Here is a 23,117-nt window from a genome sequence, read left to right on the forward strand (position 1 = left end):
AATAGAGAGGGGACCGCCCGGATGTTGCCGAGCTGCAGGAAAGCAACGCCTGTCGCAGCTTGGCTCACTCACTCGAGCGACCTAAAAGCGCTGCCTACCCCGAAACACATCTGCGCTCTTCCCTATAGTGTGGGGCTATTTGTTGATATTATTCCTGGGCTGCCCCCCTCCCCACACCACCTATACACTTAAGAGAACTCCCCTGATTTTTTGCAGGCCACTCTCGGCTAGTTGGCAATCAGATTTCAAAAGCAGTTTCTTTTGAAAGAGAAAGAGCTGGTGCAGGGGGAAAAAAGGCGCATCATGTATTTTTGTACGCAGCCCTTGTGTTTTTTCCCCCACCCACTCCCCCCTCCTGACCCACATCCTTCCAGCTCCTCCCCATTGCTCAACCTCTCCACCTGCTTTCACAATCCGGAGAGGCATTTGCTAGCTAACAGCCAAGGCCTAAGGGAGTTCCTCAAATGCTGCTTTACTACCGGGACGTCAAGAAAAGGCTGAACAAGGTCTCAGAGGCTCTGGCAAGAGTCCTGGGGACATGTGGCATTCCCTTGGCATCATGTGGCTGGCTTGTGCCTCCCTGATAACCCACATCATTGTGGCCACCGCCAGCTTCATGGACCCCACAATCCCGTGTGTGCAGCCAGGTGAGACAATTCAGAGTTGCGCTCTGGGTGCGTGTAAGGACAGACGATTAAAGCGTTGTGCCACTCTTTCCGATGGTGTGCACACGCATGTTTTTCCACCGAGAAATAGAGTTGGGGGAGTTCAAGGAAAGGAATTTGTTGTTAGGTTCAGGGGTGAATGTGGGTCAGCGTCTCGCTCTCAGCTGCCTGCCTGGCAGTTTTACATTTCTGGTAGCTTCTCCCAGTTGTGAGAACAGAAAGGGGACGGGACATGAACTATGCGCGCCGCTTTGAGAAATGGTGGGATGTGGGTCTGTGTGTGCTAGAGGGAGGAAGAGAAGTGATTAAAGACACGAAGGAAGGAAGGAAGGAAGGGAGGGAGGGAGGGAAGGAAAGAAGGAAAGGGAAGGAAAGGAAAGGAAAGGAAAGAATATAAGAAGGGAAGGGAGGGAAGGAAAGAAGGAAAGACAGAAGGAGGGAAGAAGGAAGGAAGGAAGGAAGGAAGGAAGGAATATAAGGAAGGGAGGGAAGGAAAGAAGGAAAGGGAAGGAAAGGAAAGAATATAAGAAGGGAAGGGAGGGAAGGAAAGAGGGCAGGTAGGGAAACGAAGGAAGGAGAAGGGGGAGGGAGGGAAGGAAGGAAGGAAGGAAGGAGAAAGAAAAAAGGAAAGAAGGAAAGACAGAAGGAGGGAAGAAGGAAGGAAGGAAGGAAGGAAGGAAGGAATATAAGGAAGGGAGGGAAGGAAAGAAGGAAAGGGAAGGAAAGGAAAGAATATAAGAAGGGAAGGGAGGGAAGGAAAGAGGGCAGGTAGGGAAACGAAGGAAGGAGAAGGGGGAGGGAGGGAAGGAAGGAAGGAAGGAGAAAGAAAAAAGGAAAGAAGGAAAGACAGAAGGAGGGAAGAAGGAAGGAACTTGGGAATGGTTTGTGATCCCTAACCTGCCCCACCTCACAGGGCTGTTGTAAACGATGTAAGACAAGATGAGGAAGCTTATATCGGCATAAGCTTCTGGTAAAAGAAGGTGCAGTAGGTGTCTGGGCTGAAAGAAAGTTTAGAAAGGAGAAATCAAAACAAGGGAAGGGGAAAACAACTAGTTCTGCCTCCAGAACAAAATCGGCCTCTGATAGGGAACTGAATTTAGCGAGCGGTTGGCCGGCCGATGGGGAGATTTCACTGAAACAGAACTTGATGGTTAAGGAAGACGGGGGGGTAGCCGGACTGGACCGAGATGGAGCGAACTCAGGGTTTGGGCAGGGGGGGAGAGGAAGCAACAGGAACTAAGGGAAGACAGTTTCAAGCAAATAGCTGGCGAGGCAGAAAAATGAGTGATGCTGAAACTTCTGTTTTCTTTTCTGCTGTAAATGTTGGCACGGAGGTCAACCGCTTTGGGCCTTTCCCCCCATCGCTGCCTCTTCCGCATGATCCAGTTTGGGGTACAGGAGGGCTCCTAGCATGCCCCCCTATAAAATAGTTATTGCAGGTGCAGGAAAGAATCTTGGTTCAATAATCCAGCGGGGCTGCACCACACCGTATGGTGCAATCGTTAATCCGGGATTTGTTGGCACCGTTGCCATCTCGCCGTTGGGGTGAAGGGCTGACACCCCCTTTGTTTTAAACGGGGGTGGGTGGGCTCTTCTGTCCTTTTGGGAGAGAGGGGAGAGGCAGAAGAGGAATCTTGGGGAATCAGGGGAAAAAAGGGGGGGATTGTTGAGGGAGAGAGGATCCAGGGCAGAATGAAATTTGCAAACGGGATTTGCAGTTCGTGTTTTGGGAACCAGCCCTTGGACTTTGAGAGGCTTTGCTCAGTGTGTGTGTGTGGTGGGGAGTTAATGCGTGGAAGGGGAGAAGCTGAAGGATTGAGGGAGGGGAGCTGCACTGGGAGAGCTTCCAGCATCCCTCAGAGTCTATCTCACTCCTGTGCAGCCTTTGACAGCACCCTTTTGGAACTGAATTTTTAGCCTCCCAGATCCACTCTGCTTCCCTTCACCCCGAAAAGGCTCCTGTGTGGCTGATCCGGTTAGGCATCCGACAGAAATACCGGCTTAAATTTCAGGCAGGCCTCTAAAGCTGTGGGTTAGCAGGGGCTAAACCTGGTTTTGGGGGGTTAAAGGATTACGCTAAAACATGGTTTGGGCAACTCAACAGCGCCAAAGCAAATCAAGCAACATTGTGGCTGTTCCAGAGGAAGATTATTTCCAAAAAAATTCGGATTCCTCCTAGCACCCCTTCCTCTGTCTATGCTTTTCAGACTTGAATCTACCCCTCAGAAAAACAGAAAGAGGAAGCGAGGAGGCAGAAGGGAAAAATGCCATTTAGACTTTTTTGTTGTTCTTCTTCAGCCCCAATGTTCTGCTTTCTTTTTCTTGTTTTCTGGTGAACATAAACGAAAATTAAAAAAATAAAAATCCCCGCGACAGAGGAACGGTTGGTGAAATTGACAGCTCTTGCTGAGCCGGACAAACTAACTTCTTCGATTAGAGAAAAGACAATGTCTACATTGACTGGTGACTGGAAACCCCTGATGGGCTTTTTGCATAAAAATGGGGAAAAAAAAGAACATGCGCTTTATGGTTTTGAGGATCAGGCAGGATAGATTATAGAAAGAAGAGACTCATGATGTGACTTTAGAGAGAGAGGTCAAAATATAATTGTGCTTATAACCGCTGGGAAGGAGGTCAGAAGCTTTGTATTTTTTTTCTTTCTATTTTTCCTTAACTTTTTCCCCCCGTTCTTGCACTTGGTGCTTTCTCCTGGCTTCCTTTCTTTTTCTCTCGTCTTCTTTAGATTAGCTTCTATTAGTTCCTACCTTGTTTTTAAAAAGTTATGTTTAAATATTTTAATAAACATTTAAATAAACGTTGTTTTAATATTTTAATAAATATTAAATATATGTTAAAAATTATTTAATATATATTTAATATTTGTTGCATTTAATATATATTTATAAATATATAAATATTAAATATTATATATATATATATATATTTAAAACTTTTAAATATATATATATATATATATATATTTATATAATTAAAAAAATTATATATACATATGTATATACATACATGCAACAATTGGGGGAAAAAAGACAGAAAATTGGAGCAGTATTTCATATATCACCCCATCTCCCAGGCTCAACTCTTAAGTGGTCCAGTGAATATCTCTGGACAGAATTTCCCTGCTCTCCTTTCCTTCCTTATAGTGGCAGGCAGTTCCAAAGACAGCTGAGACTGGGATAGGCAATACTGTACCGTTCCATTTTGGGATGACCCGTTTGGTCATCCTGTAATGTACTCTTGCCCACGTAGGGGCCCTTCAGTTGTGTTGGGGTATAAAACGCACACCCCCGGCTGCAGATGATGGGTGTTGGAGTATTCCTGGAGGCCCCTCCTGGAGGAAACACATTATGGGTGTCCATTTGGGGTGAGTAGGCCTCATCGCCTTCACATTGAGAAGGGTGAAGAGCTGATTGATCTCACGCACACACGCACACATACTTACCATAGCCCGGCATCTGTTGGCAGCTGATGCTGGGCCCAACCGTCCCATTAAGGGGAAAAGCGGCTGCTGGGCAGAAAACTGGCTTTCAGGTGTGATCCATCTCAGCCTCGACTGATCACTAAGCGTGAACAGCCTTGGTTGGCTCACCAGCCTGGGTCTGAGGGCATTTCAGTCCGTACCAAAATGATTTTGGACCCTTTGTGCGTGGGTGTGTGTGTTTGTGTGCCGGTGAAAATTACGTGCAGCATGGACAATGCGTTGATGATGTGCCAAAAACTCTTTGCAACCACAGAGACAGATTTTCTCCAGAAGGATCAGTCCCCAATCTGGACTTTAAAGACTTCCACCGGACGCCGCTGAAACTGGGTTTGGCCACTCAGCTGCTGGTCCTCCTCTGCTTCTCCTTCCTTCCACCTTTCCCGGCATCCGAGCCTCCTCCAGAGAGCCGGGTCTTCGCCTTAAGTGTGCAAAATGGGATGCTTTGAGCCTGGTCCTTTGTGCCTCGAGTGAGAAGTCTGGGTTGGGTTGGGTGGTGGTCTATTGCTTTGTTTTCTTGGCTGACCTGGATACACGGAGGCACCCCTGCCCAGAACCCCTCGTTCATCGGAGGGCGTGGAGAGGGGCTGGTGGCTCCGCAGGGTGTGTTGGACTGCGCTCCCCATCATGCTTTGCCATGGGGCTGGGGACAATGGGAGTTCAACACACTTCACAGTTCAGCACACCAGTTACTGGTCTGCGAAGTCTGTGTGGTAGCTCATACTGAAGGAATAGCCTTCCTCCTCCTCCTCCTCTTCTCCCCCTCCATCATCATCACCTCCTTCTTCTCGTCCATCATCATCATCATCATCTCTCCTCCTCCTCCTCCTCCTTCTTCATCATCTCACCACCTCCTCCTCCATCATCACCATCATCACCCCATCATCCGTGTATTCATACATGGGTATCACTCCAGAATTCATTCCAACAGGCTAGCAAATGCAATTCTGACAAGCCTAAGAATGTATCCAAAATTCAAATCCAAAATTCCTTCCTTCCTTCCTCCCTCCCTGCAAGGCAGATCAGGCTGCCTGCCTTCGTGGTTTCAAGCACTCCAGCCGCTGTGGCTGCTCAACCCCAGCCTGTGGCATGCCACAACGCTGCCTGCAGCCGACCTTGCTGCATTCCGCAAACCACGATTAAGCCAGCCATGGATCACCCTGCTGATTCACACCTTGGCCCAGCTTCAGGCAGGCTGCGTTAAAAGAGGCGTCCACCCAACGACGTAAGCAGAGGGATTAGCAGCGATCCGTGAATTTGTCCTGCTGGGTACCGTTGTTCTTGGCAGGGCCCGGTGGAGAGGCCGCATCGGGAGAGGAGTGAGCCTTGCCTTTCAGCTGTTAACCTTTAATCCAATGCCAGATTTGGCAAAAAGATATCCACCTTGCAGGAACGGCCTGCTATTCTGCCATGACCTTTTCCTAAATTGATTACTGTTCAGCAGCCCGGAAACCAATAAGGATTCGCTAATCGCTATTCCTGAAATCTGATCTGTTTGATTTCGTATTATCCCCAGGGGCTGTCTCACAGGATGGGTACATTTATTCTTAGCAAACTTAACAGCCTGCGTTTTCTGCCACGGTCGTCTTTAGATTCCTATTGATCATTAGCCTTTTTCATTTTATCGGATTCTGCTGGCTGCTTGCTGACGGGGGCTCTTTCGGTGGCAAAATGGGTGCAAACCACCCCATCAGAGGAATGCCCCAGTTTGACAGAAGTAGAAAAAGAGGGAAACTCCTAAAGGGAAAAAAATATATATTTATGTATTTGAATTTATTAGCCGCCCAACTCCAACGGACTCTGGGCAGCATGCAAAACTAGAAAAAAAACATAAAAACAGATAAAAATATCAAATGAGACCAAAACAGTCTTCTAGACAGCAGAATCAAACAAACCAAAATATATTCTAGGCGCCAAGGGCAGAGCGTAGAGAAAACAACAGAGAAAGAAATGAAGAAGGAAGGACGGGGATGGGGGCGCGGAGTGGAGTCCGTTCAAAAGGGCCCAGCCAGCTGGCTGGCTGAAAGCCGAAAAGCTGCACTTTATTTATTTCAGCGTTTTGCAGTGACAGCCCCACGTGCCCAGAAGGCAGCTAAGTAGCTTAATTAACTTTGGCCGGTTTGTAACCTTTGGTGAGGTCTGGCCATTTCAGCTGTGCTTGGCTCTGAGAGCAAATATTGACAAAAAAACAGCAGAGTCACTCATAGCAACGGGAAAAGAACAAGGTTAGAGGGGGGAGCTGGTGTGGGAAGAGGCCCAAGGCCACGTTTGTGGACATCAGTGAAAGCAATTCCTAGAACCCCCTGGAAACATGAACCGGTAAATATATTTAAGAAGCATCAACTGCTTTGTTTAAACAAGGGAGGTCAGGGCCTGCGGAACTCCCTGCCACTCCATTCAATGATGCACTCAGAACTGTGTCTTAACTAGGAACCTAGGTCTGAGACCCTCTGTCGATGAAAGCCTTTGTATCGTGCAGAAATTCAGGAGCTCATGCCCTGACCGGTGGGCCAAAATGACCAAAGCTGAGTTCACATCCAGATTCTTGCAGAAAAATGAAACGTTGATGCACGCTTTTGCAAAAATGGTTTTATGCAAACATCAATACTTGTTGGATTAAAGCTGGCCTTTCCTGTTGGCTGCCAACGTCTATTTTTCATACTGCCGATGACAGCGATGTTTTGGCTCGTCCGTTTTGTTTTTTGCTGTTTATTTGGAAGCTTTTGTTGGCTTGATTGTTTTGGAGAAAAACTTTAATGGGTTTTCTTGTAACAAAGGGAAGAAAAACAAGCAACCTTAAAGTGGCTTGCAACAAGCTGGAAAAACATACAAGCTACATCAGCAATGAGTAAAAGGGACCTTGAAGGATAGATACACAAATATTCCCCTCACCCCAAGCCCAAAACCAATAAAAAAATTCAATTTTATCTTTTTATTTAATTTTATTTATTTAAAGCACATATACAGCTGCCCCTCTTTTGTTTCTTATATTGTGCATTTTATGTTTTTTGTTTATTTTATGGTGAGCCGCCTAGAGTCACATAAAAGTGAGTTGGTGGCTACATCAATTGAATGAATGAATGAATTAATTAATCTGAAATCCAAATTCTGAGCAGCTTACAACCCAGCAATAAAAACAATACAGGTAGTCCTCACTTAATGACCACAGTTGGGACTGGAAGTTTGGTTGCTAAGCAAAGGGGACATTAAATGAATCTGACCTGATTTTACAGCCTTTTTTGTGGTGGTTGTTAAGTGAATCACACAGTACCCCATTGATTTTGCTTGCCAGAAGCTGGCTGGGAAGGTCAAAAATGGTGATCATGTGACCACAGGACACTGGGATGGTCCTGAATGTGAACTGGTTGCCAAGAGCCCAAATCGTGTTCATGTGACTGTGGGGATGCTGTGACGGTTGTAAGTGTGAGGACCAGTCCAAGTCGGTTTTCCAGCACTGTCATAACTCTGAACTATCACTAAATGAATGGTCATTAAGTGAGGACTACCTGTGTATACAACGAAAACAGAAACAACAAAACCCAAACCAGAAAAACTTACCCTTTTACCTTACCATGCTGCATTTTATCTTATTTTATCTTATGTGATTGCGGCTGATGCCCATTGTTTTGGATACGATTCATTGATTAATTAATAAAATTATTCCTTATTATTAAAAGTCCAACAGTACAGATCCCTCTGCTCAAAATAATTGACCAGACTGGAAAATAGCGTACTCCAAAGCCCATATTTTCTCTGGCGGGGTGAAAAAGGTTATACAAGATGAATTCAAGGGCATTTCCAAACAGAAGAATAACTCAAACACCTCCTGGTTTACCTGATGGAGGAAGTGAACAGCAGCTTTATTTTACAGCGAACGATGCAAAAATGCAACTTGGAGATTCCAAGCAAACCTCTGGAAATGTTCCAGGCCCTCCCAGTTGCCTTTTGACCTTGCTTGCCCTTAAACGCAGATTTTGATCGTATAATGCGGTCTTCCCACTCAGCAAAGGCTTATCTCGTCCAGAATTCCCCAGGTCCGAAGTTTTGAAAGCTTCTTGTTTATTTCTCCAATGCGCTAATATTTCTGTAGCTGGCTGGGTAGTTTTAGGATGCTTCGAACGCCGTGCACCGCCGTGAGCCTTTTGATTTTGCCATCTTCTCAATCTGTTATTAAGAGATAATACTCCCGTGTCTATTATAATAGACAATCCGCAATAATATTATACATCATCTATAATGGTAGTATAGATAATATTCCCTTCTCCTCCTCCTCCTCCATCTATTTTTATTTATTTATTTAGCATATTTTCTATCACCGCCCATCTCCCTCATACGGGGGACTCTGGGCAGTTCACAGTAAAACAGTTTAAAATTCAATAAAATCATAAATAATATCATTAATCCATAAATATCAATATCAATAAATAAATATAAAATGTAATGAGATCCAAGTAATGGCAGATCTTCATCCCCTTCTCTCTCTCCTTTTTTCTTTTTCTTTTTCTTTTTCTTTTTCTTTTTCCTTCTCCTTCTCCTTCTCCTTCTCCTTCCCTTTTATTATTTTACTTTTCAGTATTCTCTTCTTTTCTCTTCTCTTCTCTTCTTTTTATTTTATTTTATTCTATTTAATTTATATTTTCTATTTAATTTAATTTTATTCTATTTATATTTTCTATTTTAATTTATAGTTTCTATTTTATTTTATTTTATTTATTATTTTATTAATTTTGCAGTTCCACCACCCGGTGCCATTGTTGCGCCGCTGGGCTCAAACATTACTCTGCCCTGCCCGGAAGGGGAGCTCGGAAACCGGACCCTGCTGTGCTGGAAGTTTGAAGGACGGCCCCTCTCTTCCCCTCCTGCTGGGTGGGACTCCCCCAACGCGAGTCTTTTTCTGCCCTCCGTCCATCACAACCATTCGGGCTCTTACAGCTGCTCCAAGGGCAGCCGTCGTCTCCACACCCTGCGGTTGATAGTCGAAGGTGAGCGTTTTAATCCTCCAGTTGTGCCTGCTCTGGTTGCATTGCTGTTCTTTGGCGCCTGGCTTCTGCCCTCTCATGGCCCTGGGCCTTGCGCTCTGGGCTTCTGAGCAAGTGCAGAGTGCTTCCCCCGCTCCTGGGACAGTAATGGCTTCTCCCCCTTTCCAGAACCTCCCCAGGTCCCAGATTTTGCCTGTTTCCGTAGAAGCTTAGTCAAGGATATCCTGTGTGAGTGGAGACCATCGTCCCCCGTGTCGCCGCACACCAAAGCCTCGCTTTGGGTGCAAAGGTGGGTATGTGCAGGGGCACTGCAGCTCGACCAAGTCATGCCAAGGCTGGTGCGGCGCAGGCAGGAGGGAAAAGGAGAAGGAAGCCGGGAAAGCTGAGGGTGCCCCGAGCTGGGGCAGAACCCTCTGCAAAGCTGGGATTGCGCGCGGCCCAAAATTTGGGACGAGACAATTCCGCAGCCTCAAATCTAGAGTTGGTATGCGCCTTGAGGTCATCCGGTCCAACCCCGTACCTGGTGCAGGGAACCAAAACCTCTCTGTCTGGATGGTTGGGCAAGGAGAATAAGAGGGAGGTTTTGCTATCAACCCCCCACCCCACCCCCAGCCATTCCCTCAGGACTTAATTTTCAGGTCCTGGGAAAATTCTCCTGCTATCGTCAGAATCCTCTTTCTCCAAAGTTAAACCTTAAACCTTCCTTCCGTCTCAGGCCTCGGTGTCTCGTCCCCCCGTCCTCCTCCTTGCTGCACCTTGCCCGAAATGGGCTCCCCCAAACTGGACGCCAGCGCATGGGGGGTGGGAGATGGCTGTTAATTCCTGCCCTGTGCTGAACCTCGTGTCACCTGCCCGTCACCTTCCCTTTCCCGCCGACAGGTTCATGGGGGAGAACCATGCGGGGCAGCAGTGCCGTTATTACAGCAGGTCCCAGAAATTTTTCTGCCGCATTCAAGGGCTGAACAATGAAGAAGATGTTCTGCTCCTGGTGTCCATCTGCGTGGCCAACCTGGCAGGGACTGCGCGGGGCCAGAAATCCTTCCACATCGACATTTTGTGTGAGTGTGCTCATCTCCACCCAACAGGGGTGGAATTCACAGAAGACAATTTCCCCCCCCCCCCATCCCCAACCTTCTCTGGATCAATTGGGCATTGCAATCATTATTTTTTCTCTATCATCTATCAATCTATCATCTATCTATCTCTGTCTATCCTCTCCATCGTCCATCTATCATTCTCTATCATTTATCTATCGATCATCTATCTATCATCTCTTTCTCTCTCTCTTTTTATCTATCATCTGTCATCTGTCATCTGTCGCTATTTCCTATCTCTGTCTATCATCTATAATATGTCTGTCTTTCTTTATCATGTATCTGTATGTCTGTACATCTGTCTATCATCTGTATCTATCATCTACCTATCTATCATTCTCTATCATTTATTTATCTCTATCTATCTATCATCTCTCTTTCTTGCTATCATCCATCCATCCATCCATCATCTCTAGCTATTTTCTATCTCTGTCTGTCTGCCATTTATCCGTCCGTCTGTCCGTCTGTCTATCATCTATCTATCTGTCTTACTTTAAGAATCGCCTGGGATGTGATTGCACATTGAAAGTTTATGGCCAGGGCAAGCCCAGCTGTTGTCCAGCCCCCAAACTTGGCAGGATCAGACCGACATAGATATCATCCCTGCTTTGGGGTGGCCCCTTTCTATTGCTTTCTCATCCCCTTTTCTTGCAGTGAGGCCCGATCCCCCGGCAAATGTGCGGGTGAGCGCCGTGGAGAAGGAACCTCACAAACTCCACGTCACCTGGAAGAACCCCCATTCGTGGGGCACCAAGTATTACCACCTCCAGTTTCAGCTGCGCTACCGGGTGGTGATGTCCAGCATGTTCTCTGAGGTCAGACTCCCCTTTTTCCAATCCGTGGGGATGGGTGGGATGTTTTTCTGCAAAGAAATGCATCACTCGGGGGTGAAAGAGCCACTTCGACTGAAAAAGGGTCAACAGAAGGAGTGACAGCTGTATTCTTCTCTCGCTCCAGGTCCATCTGAAGCATGGGATGACCTCCTACACCATTGTCGACGCGGTGCAAAATTTCCCCCATATCATTCAAGTGCGGGGCCGGGAAGAATTTGACCATGGAAATTGGAGCGAATGGAGCCGAGAAAACATTGGTGTTCCCTGGTCAGGTTGGTGCCATGGACACATTCACACCTCCTGTCTTGCACACCGGCCAATGGCCGTATTCACGAGGTTTCGTCTTACATTCAGCTGGAGTTGGTTCTTCTGAGCTTTGTGGGTGAACTCTGCAGTTGAAGGCCGGGTAGAAACGATTTCCATAAATTCACGTACCTGGTTTTGTAACCAGCTCAGCGACAAAGACCAGATGGATTGGACTTCAGCTCCCATGATGCACCCCCGCCATTGTCGTTGGAGGATCCTGGGAGTTGAAGTCCAACACTTCTGGGGGATGCTAAGTTGGCAAAGGTGGGCTTTTGAGTGATTATAACACTGGGAATCTCTAGCAATGTGTTTAAGGGCCCCCAATGTCCACAGCCACATTAATGTCATGCACTCTGTTCTGAAGGAGGATCAGGGATGTGTGGAAACTAGCAAATTGGAAAAAAAAGCCTCTTTCTATCTTTTTTCCCACCTGCAAAATGCCTGATTTATTCTAGCAATATCCGGGGAGAGAGAGAAAGGGCATTACTCCTTACCTTTCTTTCATCTGTTCCCTTCTAACCCCTTCACTTTCCAGATCCTCAGGATTCCCAGCCAGAAACGACCCTTTACAGTTCAGAGGTAAGTGACTCCTATGCAAAATAATTTTTGGCAGAGGAAGAAAATGCCCAGAATTTTTAAGAAAGATTTTGGTGCTACAGCATTAAAAGGATCATTCTCATCTGCCTTTCCTACTTTCCCTAAAATTGCCCCATAGATGCAGTAAAAGTTGCAGTCGGAGCCCAGGTTAGAAAACAACAAAGCAAAAGAGTCCCTTTTGGGAGATGGGCGGTGATAAATTTGATTAATAAATAATAATAATAATAAAAGATATTACTATTATTCATAAAATTGCAAATGGGTTGCAAATGGCAGAGCTGCTTAGCATCTTCACATAATTTGAAGGAAGATCAAGAAGATCAGAAACCAAATACTTAACTATTCCAATTTTGGTAGATTTTTCCCTTTTCCTTCCCTCCCCTTCCCCTTCCCCTTCCCCTTCCCCTTCCTTCCTTTCTTCCTTCTGTCCTTCCTTCCTTCCTTCCTTCCTTCCTTCCTTCCTTCCTTCCTTCTCTTTTCCTTTCTTTCTTCCTTCTCTATCTTTCCTTCCTTCCCTCCTTCTCTATCTTTTCCTCCCTTCCTCCCTTCCTCCCTCCCTCCCTTCCTTTTCTTTTCTTTTCTTTTCTTTCCTTTCTTCCTTCTCTATCTTTCCTTCCTTCCCTCCTCCTCTATCTTTTCCTCCCTCCCTCCCTTCCTCCCTCCCTCCCTTCCTTCCTTTTCTTTTCCTTCCTTTCTTCCTTCTCTATCTTTCCTTCCTTCCCTCCTTCTCTATCTTTTCCTCCCTCCCTCCCTCCCTTCTCTTTTCCTTCCTTTCTTCCTTCCTTCCTTCCTTCCTTCCTCCCTCCCTCCCTTCCTTCTCTTTTCCTTCCTTCTCTTTTCCTTCCTTTCTTCCTTCTCTATCTTTCCTTCCTTCCCTCCTTCTCTATCTTTTCCTTCCTTCCTTCCTTCCTTCCTTCCTTCCTCCCTCCCTCCCTTCCTTCTCTTTTCTTTCCTTCTCTTTTCCTTCCTTTCTTCCTTCTCTATCTTTCCTTCCTTCCCTCCTTCTCTATCTTTTCCTCCCTCCCTTCCTCCCTTCCTCCCTCCCTCCCTTCCTTCCTTCTCTTTTCCTTCCTTCCCTCCTTCTCTATCTTTTCCTTCCTTCCTTCCTTCCTTCCTTCCTTCCTTCCTTCCTTCCTTCCTTCCTTCCTTCCTTCCTTCCTTCCTTCCTTCCTTCCTTCCTTCCTTCCTTCCTTCCTTCCTTCCTTCCTTTGCATTTACAAGTAACAATACAGTGGCAGTGTTAGCACTAAACTCCAAGATTTATATTCTTTTCCATAGCCTCAAAATAATGAACTTTGGCACGGTCCATCTTTTATCAATCTTATACTGACCCTTAATTGTCTAACTTCAGTCATTCTTTTGGTCCACCGATTGATCTTAATATCTGTTGAAGTTGAATCTTTGTTTTCAATTTTAAAAGAAACAATTGAAAAAATGAAACGGTTCTCCAGTGAGAAAAGGAGGTCACAAAGGAGAGGTTTCCCTGAGTTTTTCACCTTGGGGCTGATCCTGGTCTGCAGCGGTCTTTTTGTTAGCATGGATAAAGCAATATAAACAGCAGCACAAACGAAGCATTTGGTCTCCCAATTTCTTTCCACCTGGAATTTCAAGGGCCATCTCAAGGTTCTCTCCTGTTTTCTCATCCCTCATTTCACCATTTCATTGCACACACATAGAGATATTAGATAGATATAGAGAAAGACAGTAGAAGACAGAAGTCAGAAGTTAGAAGACAGAAGACAGAAGACAGAAGACAGATAGATAGAAGGTAGACAGAAGGTAGATAGAAGATAGAAGGTAGATGGATGGATATATAGAAAAATGACAGACAGGAGGAGGCGGAGAAACATTCATGGAAAACATGGATATAAAACGCTTTGCTTGTACGACTGTGCGGATGCTCCATAAAAAGCCAGTGCGCAAAGTGTAACTGTCCTGTTATAAAATGGCCACTACAGATGGACAACACCGAAATCAGATTGACTACATCCTTTGCAGCCAAAGGTGGCGGACATCTATACAGTCGGTAAAAACAAGACCTGGAGCTGACTGTAGTTCTGATCACGAACTTCTTCTTGCACAATTTAGGATCAGACTAAAGAGATTAGGGAAGACCCACAGATCAGCTAGATATGAGCTCACTAATATCCCTAAGGAATATGCAGTGGAGGTGAAGAATCGATTTAAGGGACTGGACTTAGTAGATAGGGTCCCGGAAGAACTATGGATAGAAGTTGGCAGCATTGTTCAAGAGGCGGCAACAAAATACATCCCAAAGAAAGAGAAAACCAAGAAGGCAAAATGGCTGTCTGCTGAGACACTAGAAGTAGCCCAAGAAAGAAGGAAAGCAAAAGGCAACAGTGATAGGGGGAGATATGCCCAATTAAATGCAAAATTCCAGAGGTTAGCCAGAAGAGATAAGGAATTATTTTTAAACAAGCAATGCGCGGAAGTGGAAGAAGACAATAGAATAGGAAGGACAAGAGACCTCTTCCAGAAAATTAGAAACATCGGAGGTAAATTCCAGGCCAAAATGGGTATGATCAAAAACAAAGATGGCAAGGACCTAACAGAAGAAGAAGAGATCAAGAAACGGTGGCAAGAATATACAGAAGACCTGTATAGGAAGGATAACAATATCGGGGATAGCTTTGACGGTCTGGTCAGTGAGCTAGAGCCAGACATCCTGAAGAGTGAGGTTGAGTGGGCCTTAAGAAGCATTGCTAATAACAAGGCAGCAGGAGATGACGGCATCCCAGCTGAACTGTTCAAAATCTTGCGAGATGATGCTGTCAAGGTAATGCATGCTATATGCCAGCAAATTTGGAAAACACAAGAATGGCCATCAGATTGGAAAAAATCAACTTAGATCCCCATACCAAAAAAGGGAAACACTAAAGAATGTTCAAACTATCGAACAGTGGCACTCATTTCACATGCCAGTAAGGTAATGCTCAAGATCCTGCAAGGTAGACTTCAGCAGTTCATGGAGCGAGAATTGCCCGATGTACAAGCTGGGTTTAGAAAAGGCAGAGGAACTAGGGACCCAATTGCCAATATCCGCTGGATAATGGAAAAAGCCAGGGAGTTTCAGAAAAACACCTATTTCTGTTTTATTGACTATTCTAAAGCCTTTGACTGTGTGGACCATAACAAATTGTGGCAAGTTCTTAGCAGTGTTGACGACCGACAGAAAGCTCTGGCATGAAGCCACAAAGAGTCGGAAGCGACTGAACGAATAAACCACAATGCCATTGGGCGTCGGGCAGCATATAAATTTAATAATCTACAAGATTTGGGACCGTTCCAGGAAAGGGAAGGGAGAAAGAGAGAGAGAGAGAGATGGAAAATGATCCAAAGGGGAAAAGGGTAGATGTCAGATCTGCTACCATCTTGCAGGCTGGCAACGTTTTTTTTTTCTCTCTTCTATCAGGTTAAAAAAAAAAAAGAGGAACTATGAATTATTTAGGGACCAAGCCAGAAACTTGGGGCTGTCCCTCAAGAGAGAAACAGTTGACTTGTTCTTCTGCCTCTTCCGTTCTTAAACTCATTTGAATGCCCCCCCCTCCCCGTTTTCCTTTCTGAAAGCGAGTTGCAACCGAACTATTTTCTCCCCTCCAAGTGGCTTTGAAATTGGAAATGGCGAAAGGGAGAGGGCGGGTGGGGTGAAGAGTCATCCCTGGATTCCCATGTTTGCACGGGCAGATGCTGGGAAAGCCTTTAGCCCAGGAGAGGTCAAAAAAGTCACACACCAAGCATTTCTATAAAAATAATTTCAGTTTGCACGGGCAGAGCTGTGGAGTCACTTGGTTTTGAATGCATCTCTCGGGGGGGGGGGCGGGGGGCGTGTGCAAAGGAAACCAGGATCAAGAGCTGGGGAGTTTGGGCTGAATTCGGGTGTGGGTTTGTAGGTAGGAGCACCCGGGCTTTGCATGGAAACGGTCCCCATAGTCGTGCAGTTGCAGAGGGGTTTGGGCACTGCCTTGGGCTGTGTGGGGCTCTAACCCCCCCCCCAATTAAGCAACTTGGAGGGCATGAGCTCTAAGCCCAACAGCTGTGAAAGAAGCCAATTCTTTTATTTCTAAAAATCATCTCTCTTCTCTCTCTTTCTCTCGCTTCGATATCTGTCTGTCATTTGTCTATATATCCATCCATTTACCTTCTATCTACCTTCTACCTTCTGTCCACCTATCTATCTATCTATCTATCTATCTATCTATCTATCTATCTATCTATCTATCATCTCTATTATCTATATCTTCTAATCTATCTATCTCTATCTTTCTATCTATCTATATCTGTCTGTCTGTCTATCTATATCTATCTATATCTATCTATCTATCTATCTATCTATCTGTGTCTGTCTGTCTGTCTGTCTATCTATATCTATCTATATCTATCTATCTATCTCTATCTATCTGTGTCTGTCTGTCTGTCTGTCTCTCTATCTGTATCTATCTATCTTTCTATCTATCTATCTGTGTCTGTCTGTCTGTCTGTCTGTCTCTCTATCTGTATCTATCTATCTTTCTATCATCTCTCTCTCTCTATTATCTATATCTTCTAATCTATCTGTCTTCTATATCTATCTATCTTTCTATATCTATCTACCTGTCTGTCTGTCTGTCTGTCTTCTGTCTTCTAACTTCTGTCTTCTACTGTCTTTCTCTATCTATCTAATTTTTATTGGAAAAGAATTTTATACAAGATCAAAAAACTACAGAAACGTAAAGGAAAAAAGGCAGAAGAAACAAAAAGATACGAACAGATAAAAGTGAGAAACAGTAAAAAGCAAAGAAAGGTATCTAAGGAAGTGACTTCCCATCTCCTTTGCAGAAGTGACAAACACCATTACGACCGTTTCCACCCTCCCTAATTACATAGCATGGTTCCCTTCTTCCCGTAAACAGCCCCTTTTAATCAGTAAATCCTGAGATCATCCGTTCATTTTTCCCCCCCTTTTCAGCAAAAAGTCCATAAAGGGTTTCCAGGCTCTTATAAAAATAGTTATCGTTCCTTCCCTAACCAGACAGGTCAATTCAGCCGTTTCTGGAAGTTCTACAGTAGCATCTTCACAATCCACTCCTCCGTTGTGGGCATTTCTGTGTTTTTCCATCTTTGTGCTAGAATAGCCTTGCTAAAGTTACCATATAGAAAACCGATAATCCGTGAGAAGGCAATTCCATCATGGTCAATGTGAAGGGAGAACATTTGTCTATTGTTTGTTTATTTATTTTCTATCCCGCCTTTATTATTTTTATAAGTAACTCAAGGCAGGGAACATACCTAATATTCCTTTCTCCTCCTATTTTCCCCACAACAACAACCCTGCGAGGTGGGTTGGGCTGAGAGAGAGGGACTGGCCAAGGTCACCCAGCCGGCTTTCATGCCTCGGGCGGGACTAGAACTCACAGCCTCCTGGTTTCTAGCCCAGCACCTTAACCACTAGACCAAAGGCAGCCTGGATGTTTTAAAACTCAAATGAATTAGAGGTACTCCTCAACTTATGACCACAGGAGGGACTAGAAAATTCATCGTTAAGCGATGCGGTCGTTAAGTGAGGCATCACATGACCGCACCCGATTTTACAACATTTTTCGCAGTGGTCGTTAAATGAATCATGCGGTTCCCCACTGATTTTGCTTGTCGGAAGCTGGCTGGGAAGGTCACCAATGGTGATCACGTGACACTGGGACATTGCAACCATAGTAAATACATGCCAGTTGCCAAGCGCCCAAATTTTGATCACGTGACCGCCGGGATGCTGTGACGATCGTAAGTGTGAGGACTGGTCGCAAGTCACTGTTTTCAGTGCTGTTGTAACTTTGAACAGTCGCTAAATGAATGGCCGTAAGTCGAGGACTACCTGTAAACAGAAAACGTGCTGCCTCTTTCAGCCCAGGAGTTCGAATCCTAACATTCCTGTGTTATTCAACAGCTGGGAGATCAACTTCTTTTGTTCTCTTCTCTTTCAGGTCCCATTTTACCCACATAGTGCCAGCACCTTCACACCCACAATCTCTGTGCCCTCTGGCCACACCGATAAGCCAATCGGTAAGTGTGGGGCTTTCTCGGGGGCCGCCAAACAGGAACCCCAACTTTGTGAGCCCTGCACAAAGAGCGCAGGAATCTTCCCGGAGAAAGCCGGCAGCCATACGAGCAGCAGCTCTCCCAGTCTCCATTCAGCTCTCCCAGAATCCACTGGAGCAAGACTAAGATGCAGGGCATTATGGGAGAGTTCAGCCCTGATTAAGGTCTCAGGAGGGGAGAAGATGAAGGGGTTCACCGAACAGCCCTCACCGGCTGTGTCTTTTTGGTGTCATTTGCTTCCAGTGGGAGAAGACGCTGTGGCGGTGCCTCTGCATGTGTTCCTCATCATGGCGGTCACCATCACCCTGGGCCTGGCCTTGGTGGTTGTCGTCTTGACCCGGTGAGAGGAAATCCTTCTTCGGGGCGGGCAGGGTGGGTTTTGATGATTGGGTGATAGGGACACCCTTCTCCCTGATCTGCAGTCCAAGAGGGAAGACCCGTGTTTGGGGAAAGCATAGGAGGGAGGTGCAGGGCCGCAACGGGGGGGGGGGGGGGCGCCAAAATGATTGTGGAATCCATGTTTGCCTGGGTGACACAGACCCTAGTTGTGGCCCTGGGGAGGTGGCAGGGCAAACAGGTTTGAAGTGGGGTGGGAGAGGCAAACTTGGTTTGTTTTGAGGGTCAGGAATTCACTGGGTGGATCCCTGGGCAGGTCAGATGCAGGGCACTTTTCCTTCCTTCCTTCCTTCCTTCCTTCCTCCGTCCCTTCCTTCCTTCCTTTTCTCTTTTTCCTTCCTTTTCTCTCCTTCCTTCCTTCCTTTTCTCTTTTTCCTTCCTTCCTTCCTTCCTTCCTTCCTTCCTCCGTTCCTTCCTTCCTTCCTTTTCTCTTTTTCCTTCCTTTTCTCTCCTTCCTTCCTTCCTTCCTTCCTTCCTTCCTTCCTTCCTTCCTTCCTTCCTTCCTTCTTCCTATTTCTCTTTTCCCTTCCTCTCCTCTCCCTCCCCACCCAAAGGAGGCTTCTCTCACCGAGGGCTGCCCAGAGCATTAGGGCTGCCAGTTGCCGACCCCACTTTTGCCAAAGAAGCCCAACAGCAAGAACCTTTGGGGTCCAATCCCAGTTTGCCTTCCAGACTGGCTTCCTTCACCTCTCTGGAGAAAGGGCAGGTCCTTTTCCAGCTGCAAATACAGCCCCGCCATGACGGTGCCTTGTTTTTCACAGGTGCAGGAAGAAGTGGGGGATTCCGCCGTTTGGAGAAATCAAGCCCAGCCCCGGGCCGTCCTATTCCCTGACGCCTCTGTCTCCGGAGCCCCCCATGAGCACCTCCCCCCTCCTCTCCCCGCCCACCTCGCCCTTCAGCGAAAGCTCAATCGACAGCCCGCGAACCCCAGACCACAGCCCTTACAACGTCTCCAACGCAGACTATTTCTTACTGCCCAAATAAAGGGCCACGGGACGAGAACCCTGTGGGTGCCGCACCACGCTAGACCTCACCAAGCCACTGATGGCTCGCAGCACCCCAAAGGTGCCTTTTGGATCAGCACTGGAATAATTGCAAAGCATTTCTCCCCAAGACCTCCAGGTGGGCTATGTATCTGGAAGGCCACCTGCCTTCCGTGGACCGTGGATTGGAGACGGGCGCCTCTGAAGATGGGGAATGCGGCAGATGTTGGAAGCTGTTCTCCTTTCCGCAATTTTTGCAGGCTGTGTCTCATCAAGGCTGTCAAAGATGGAGAGCTTGCAGTACTGAAGTGTGGATGATGTCCCACAATGCCTTCGAAGAGGTAGCCGCTTTCCAGATGTTGTCACTTTCCGCCTGATCGCCAGACCTTGCCAGTTTTGACGTATTTTCCAGACCTCCTCAGTTACCGGTTTCTTGTCGGTTTCCACCTGCTTTTTCCAAAGCTATCCCATCCTGTTTCCGCATCGATCTGCATTTACCGGTGATGCACGGGCAAAAAAAAAACCCAAACAAACTACCTTGCTTTTAAAAAACACATCATTTCCCTAAAAACACTTATTTTTATGCAGATTATCCAAATGTAGACGTCTGCTGTTCCCCTTACTCTACCTCAGCCTATGAATTTGGCACCCTTCCCACCCAAAACGGGAGCTCAGGTATTCCTTTGGCCTTAAAATGTGAATTTTTCTCTGACTTTCCCCCTTTAAGGATGCGAGGGGGGAGGGGATGCTGTTCAGTCTGTCCTCTCATCTGAATTTGGAGAAGGCCCGTTTTTTTTAATACCTTTTTCAGAAAAAAAAAAAGATGTTTCCAAAAACACGGGGATCAGGAAGAACAGAAAACAAACCGCTTTTGGATCAGCACCAACACAGCTGGTTTGCTTACAGATGTGGACAATGACAGATGTGGACAATGACAGATGTGGACAATGACAGATGTGGACAATGAAATATTGGGATCTGCTTGTTCAGACTCGGCTGTACCTCTAACACAATGGGAATCTTACTTTTCCTTGCCTTAGACTCTGAGATTGCAGCAGTACATTTTCTGAGCTTCTGGCAGAGACGTCTCCTAAAAATATTTCACATTTGTGATGCCAGACACGGAACGCTTTATGGTGCTCTGATGCTCATCTCATGGAGTTAGGAATGGGGGGCAACGTTAAACACTGCAAGTAAACACTGTAGTCAAGGGAAATGGGGGTGAACAGTCACCCTTTTATTGCAAGAAGAGAGTGGTGGATTATCCCCTGAAATAGCTTTTGGCTCTAAAGAGAAACTTTCTGCCTTCCACGTTACAAAACTTTAATTTTTTTTTTCGGGATGCTGTTTTTTGCTGCTGCTGTTGGTTCTGCAAAAACAGCTGCTCAGAGGAGAGTGTGTGTGTGTGTGTGTGTGTAAGAGAGGTTTTTCCCTTTGCTTTCTTTCCAAAGGTCAGTGTGTGGCATTATTTGGCTGCTGCTGTTCTGCATTTTTGAATGCCCGTCGATAACTTGGGCTTTGTGGATCCAATGGGAGGTTGACCCCTGTCATAGAAATCTCGCTGAAATTGATGAACGGAGGGGAGACAATGCCTGAGAAAGTTAAATCCGATTAGTTATTCCTTCGTGGGAAAGAGAACAAAGGTTGCTGAAGGACCTATTTGAACGTCACTGCTTGGCTCGTCAGAAATTTGGGAAGGGGGGCTCTTAAGTTATGACAACACAGTCAAACCCAAAATCTCGATCGCTTAGGAAGTCAACAAACTTCAAGCTGCATTTTTTTCCGAGTGGAGAGTGGATAAATGCATCAGGTGCTGCTTCTGACTTGGACAAAAAGCTCTAAAGACTTGGCTATGGTTTGCAAATCGAAGCTGCAAATTGCCCCCACCCCTCCCAAGTGGGGGTAGGCTCCAGACTGGCCTGTTGCTGCTGCTCATTTCGCTTCCCTGTTCCCTGGGCCTGAGACGGATGACTACATCAGAGTGTTTTGCAATCCAGGGTGCACTAAATGTTCCTGGAGACAAACCGCACACTTTTGGGCAATGGAACTAAAGTTGCCCAAAATTTGATCCAGTTCAGCGGGGACTTGGTTGGGAAAAGACGCCGTGGTCCTCTGCTAAATGTGTTCATGGGATGAGTGCGGTTGATGGAAAGAAGGATTATTTATCTAGGATAGGGAGCTTGATTTATCTAGATAAGAAACTTTTCAGAAGAGGGTTGGGTAAGGATCCAGCTGAACACCAGGGTATCTTGTGGTCAACCAGTTCATCCCATTCCTTCAAGAAATGATACTTTGGGGTAGTGTAATGGTATGTGGGAAAGACCTTGGGGTGAAGAGGCACAGCCAAGGGAATGGTCAGATAAGAGAGGGCTTAGCCCACAGCTGCATAATGGGTGGAGAAAGAGGCTCAGAAGGGACCCTCCCTGGTTTCTCGGGCTGTAAAGGAGACGGAAGGAGAATTGGACTTTCAGACTTGCAGGATCCTGTTAATGTAGCCTTACAATAAGGTAGAATTAGTTCATCTGGGTGTGCTTCCTGTCTGGACTACCTCGCAAGGCTGGCAGGTAACCCAACAGGCACGCACAAGAGAGAGCCTGCAGAATTTCAAAGCCATTTCATGATATTTAAAGACAACTAGTCCACCAAGGAATAAAACCAGGATGGGCAGAAGAAATGGAATATCTTAGGAAAGGGGCATGGCTGATCTGATGCCCGGAGACTTTTAAAGTTGGTCAGACCCTCTGTTTATCTGGTCATCTGAAGCGGTCTCACCCATGACATCAAATTCTGTCGGCTGCATCAATCCAAGTTACCAAAATTGTCCTCGGTCTGTGGCAGCATAACCGCTTGGCTGGACTGCTTGGGAGTGAAGAGGGCCAAGGACCCCTTGGAAGAAAATCAGGGATGCCCTGCTGGGAATGGTGCCAGCGCTCCCAGCTGCTGGATTTTGTGGCCGCAGGGCCGGCCCTGCCATTAGGCAGAGGGGACATTTGGGCTGCTGTGAAAAAGCAAGCAAAGCCACGGAGCTGTTTGCACAGATTGAGGCAGGAGAGTGGCAAAATGTTTTGTTTGGCCTTTGGTTTGGATGCTATGTGAGCATGACTGTCCCTTAATTTAATAAAATGAACTTGTTGTGGTACCCGGGCCACGTGGCATGAGATGTCGTCTTCTGGGTTTAGAAGCGGGGGCTGCCCTGAAGCGTGAGAAAGGATGCTCAAGCGGAAGAAAACAGTTGGGCAATCTTGAGAAGGGGATGGGAAATGTGACAGGTCCAGAGGAAAGTGGTGGTGAAACCATGCATCTGTTTTCCTCCTTTGTGTGTGTGCGTGTGTGTGTGATAAATAGCAAGAACGGAAGTGGGTGCCTTCTTGAAAAGGAGGGATGGAAACTCCTTGAGTGGGTTTGCGGGAACAAACTCCTTCCTTACCTAACTGTAACATTTTCTCAGTCTTCATTCTTAAACTGCAATGTCCTCCATCTTGGGAAGGGACGCCCGGTTGAAATGTCAACGACAGCGGGCATCGATTGAAGCATCCTTCCCCGCTCTTAAACTAAGGGCAAAAAAATTGCGCCCAATTGACACGTACTTGTTTAGAGGCATGGATGCAATGTTGAAAAGAATGATTAATATTTACCTTCATCCCCTGAGACTGTTGGAAAAGCCTTCCCAAAATCACC

General features: G+C 46.2%; 1 protein-coding gene across 1 annotated transcript; it reads left to right on the forward strand.

Annotated features, from left to right (window-relative positions):
* Nucleotides 1-439: 439 nt before the first annotated feature.
* On the forward strand, nucleotides 440-22,583 carry IL6R (interleukin 6 receptor). Its single transcript, XM_063316821.1, has 10 exons — nucleotides 440-647; nucleotides 8,895-9,143; nucleotides 9,309-9,429; nucleotides 10,020-10,198; nucleotides 10,889-11,049; nucleotides 11,192-11,339; nucleotides 11,909-11,952; nucleotides 17,946-18,024; nucleotides 18,304-18,400; nucleotides 19,218-22,583. Exons 1-10 carry the CDS (start codon nucleotides 539-541, stop codon nucleotides 19,438-19,440), a joined length of 1,410 nt encoding a protein of 469 aa, XP_063172891.1. The 5' UTR covers nucleotides 440-538; the 3' UTR covers nucleotides 19,441-22,583.
* The last annotated feature ends 534 nt before the right edge of the window (nucleotides 22,584-23,117 follow it).

The sequence above is a fragment of the Candoia aspera genome, chromosome 17, assembly GCF_035149785.1.
Source record: "Candoia aspera isolate rCanAsp1 chromosome 17, rCanAsp1.hap2, whole genome shotgun sequence".
NCBI lineage: Eukaryota > Metazoa > Chordata > Lepidosauria > Squamata > Boidae > Candoia > Candoia aspera.

Coding starts and splice junctions, on each gene's coding strand:
- IL6R (XM_063316821.1), top strand. CDS start 539: ATGTGGCATTCCCTTGGCATCATGTGGCTGGCTTGTGCCTCCCTGATA. Junction 9,430..10,019: donor GCCTCGCTTTGGGTGCAAAG/GTGGGTATGTGC, acceptor TCCCGCCGACAG/GTTCATGGGGGAGAACCATG. Junction 11,953..17,945: donor CGACCCTTTACAGTTCAGAG/GTAAGTGACTCC, acceptor CTTCTCTTTCAG/GTCCCATTTTACCCACATAG.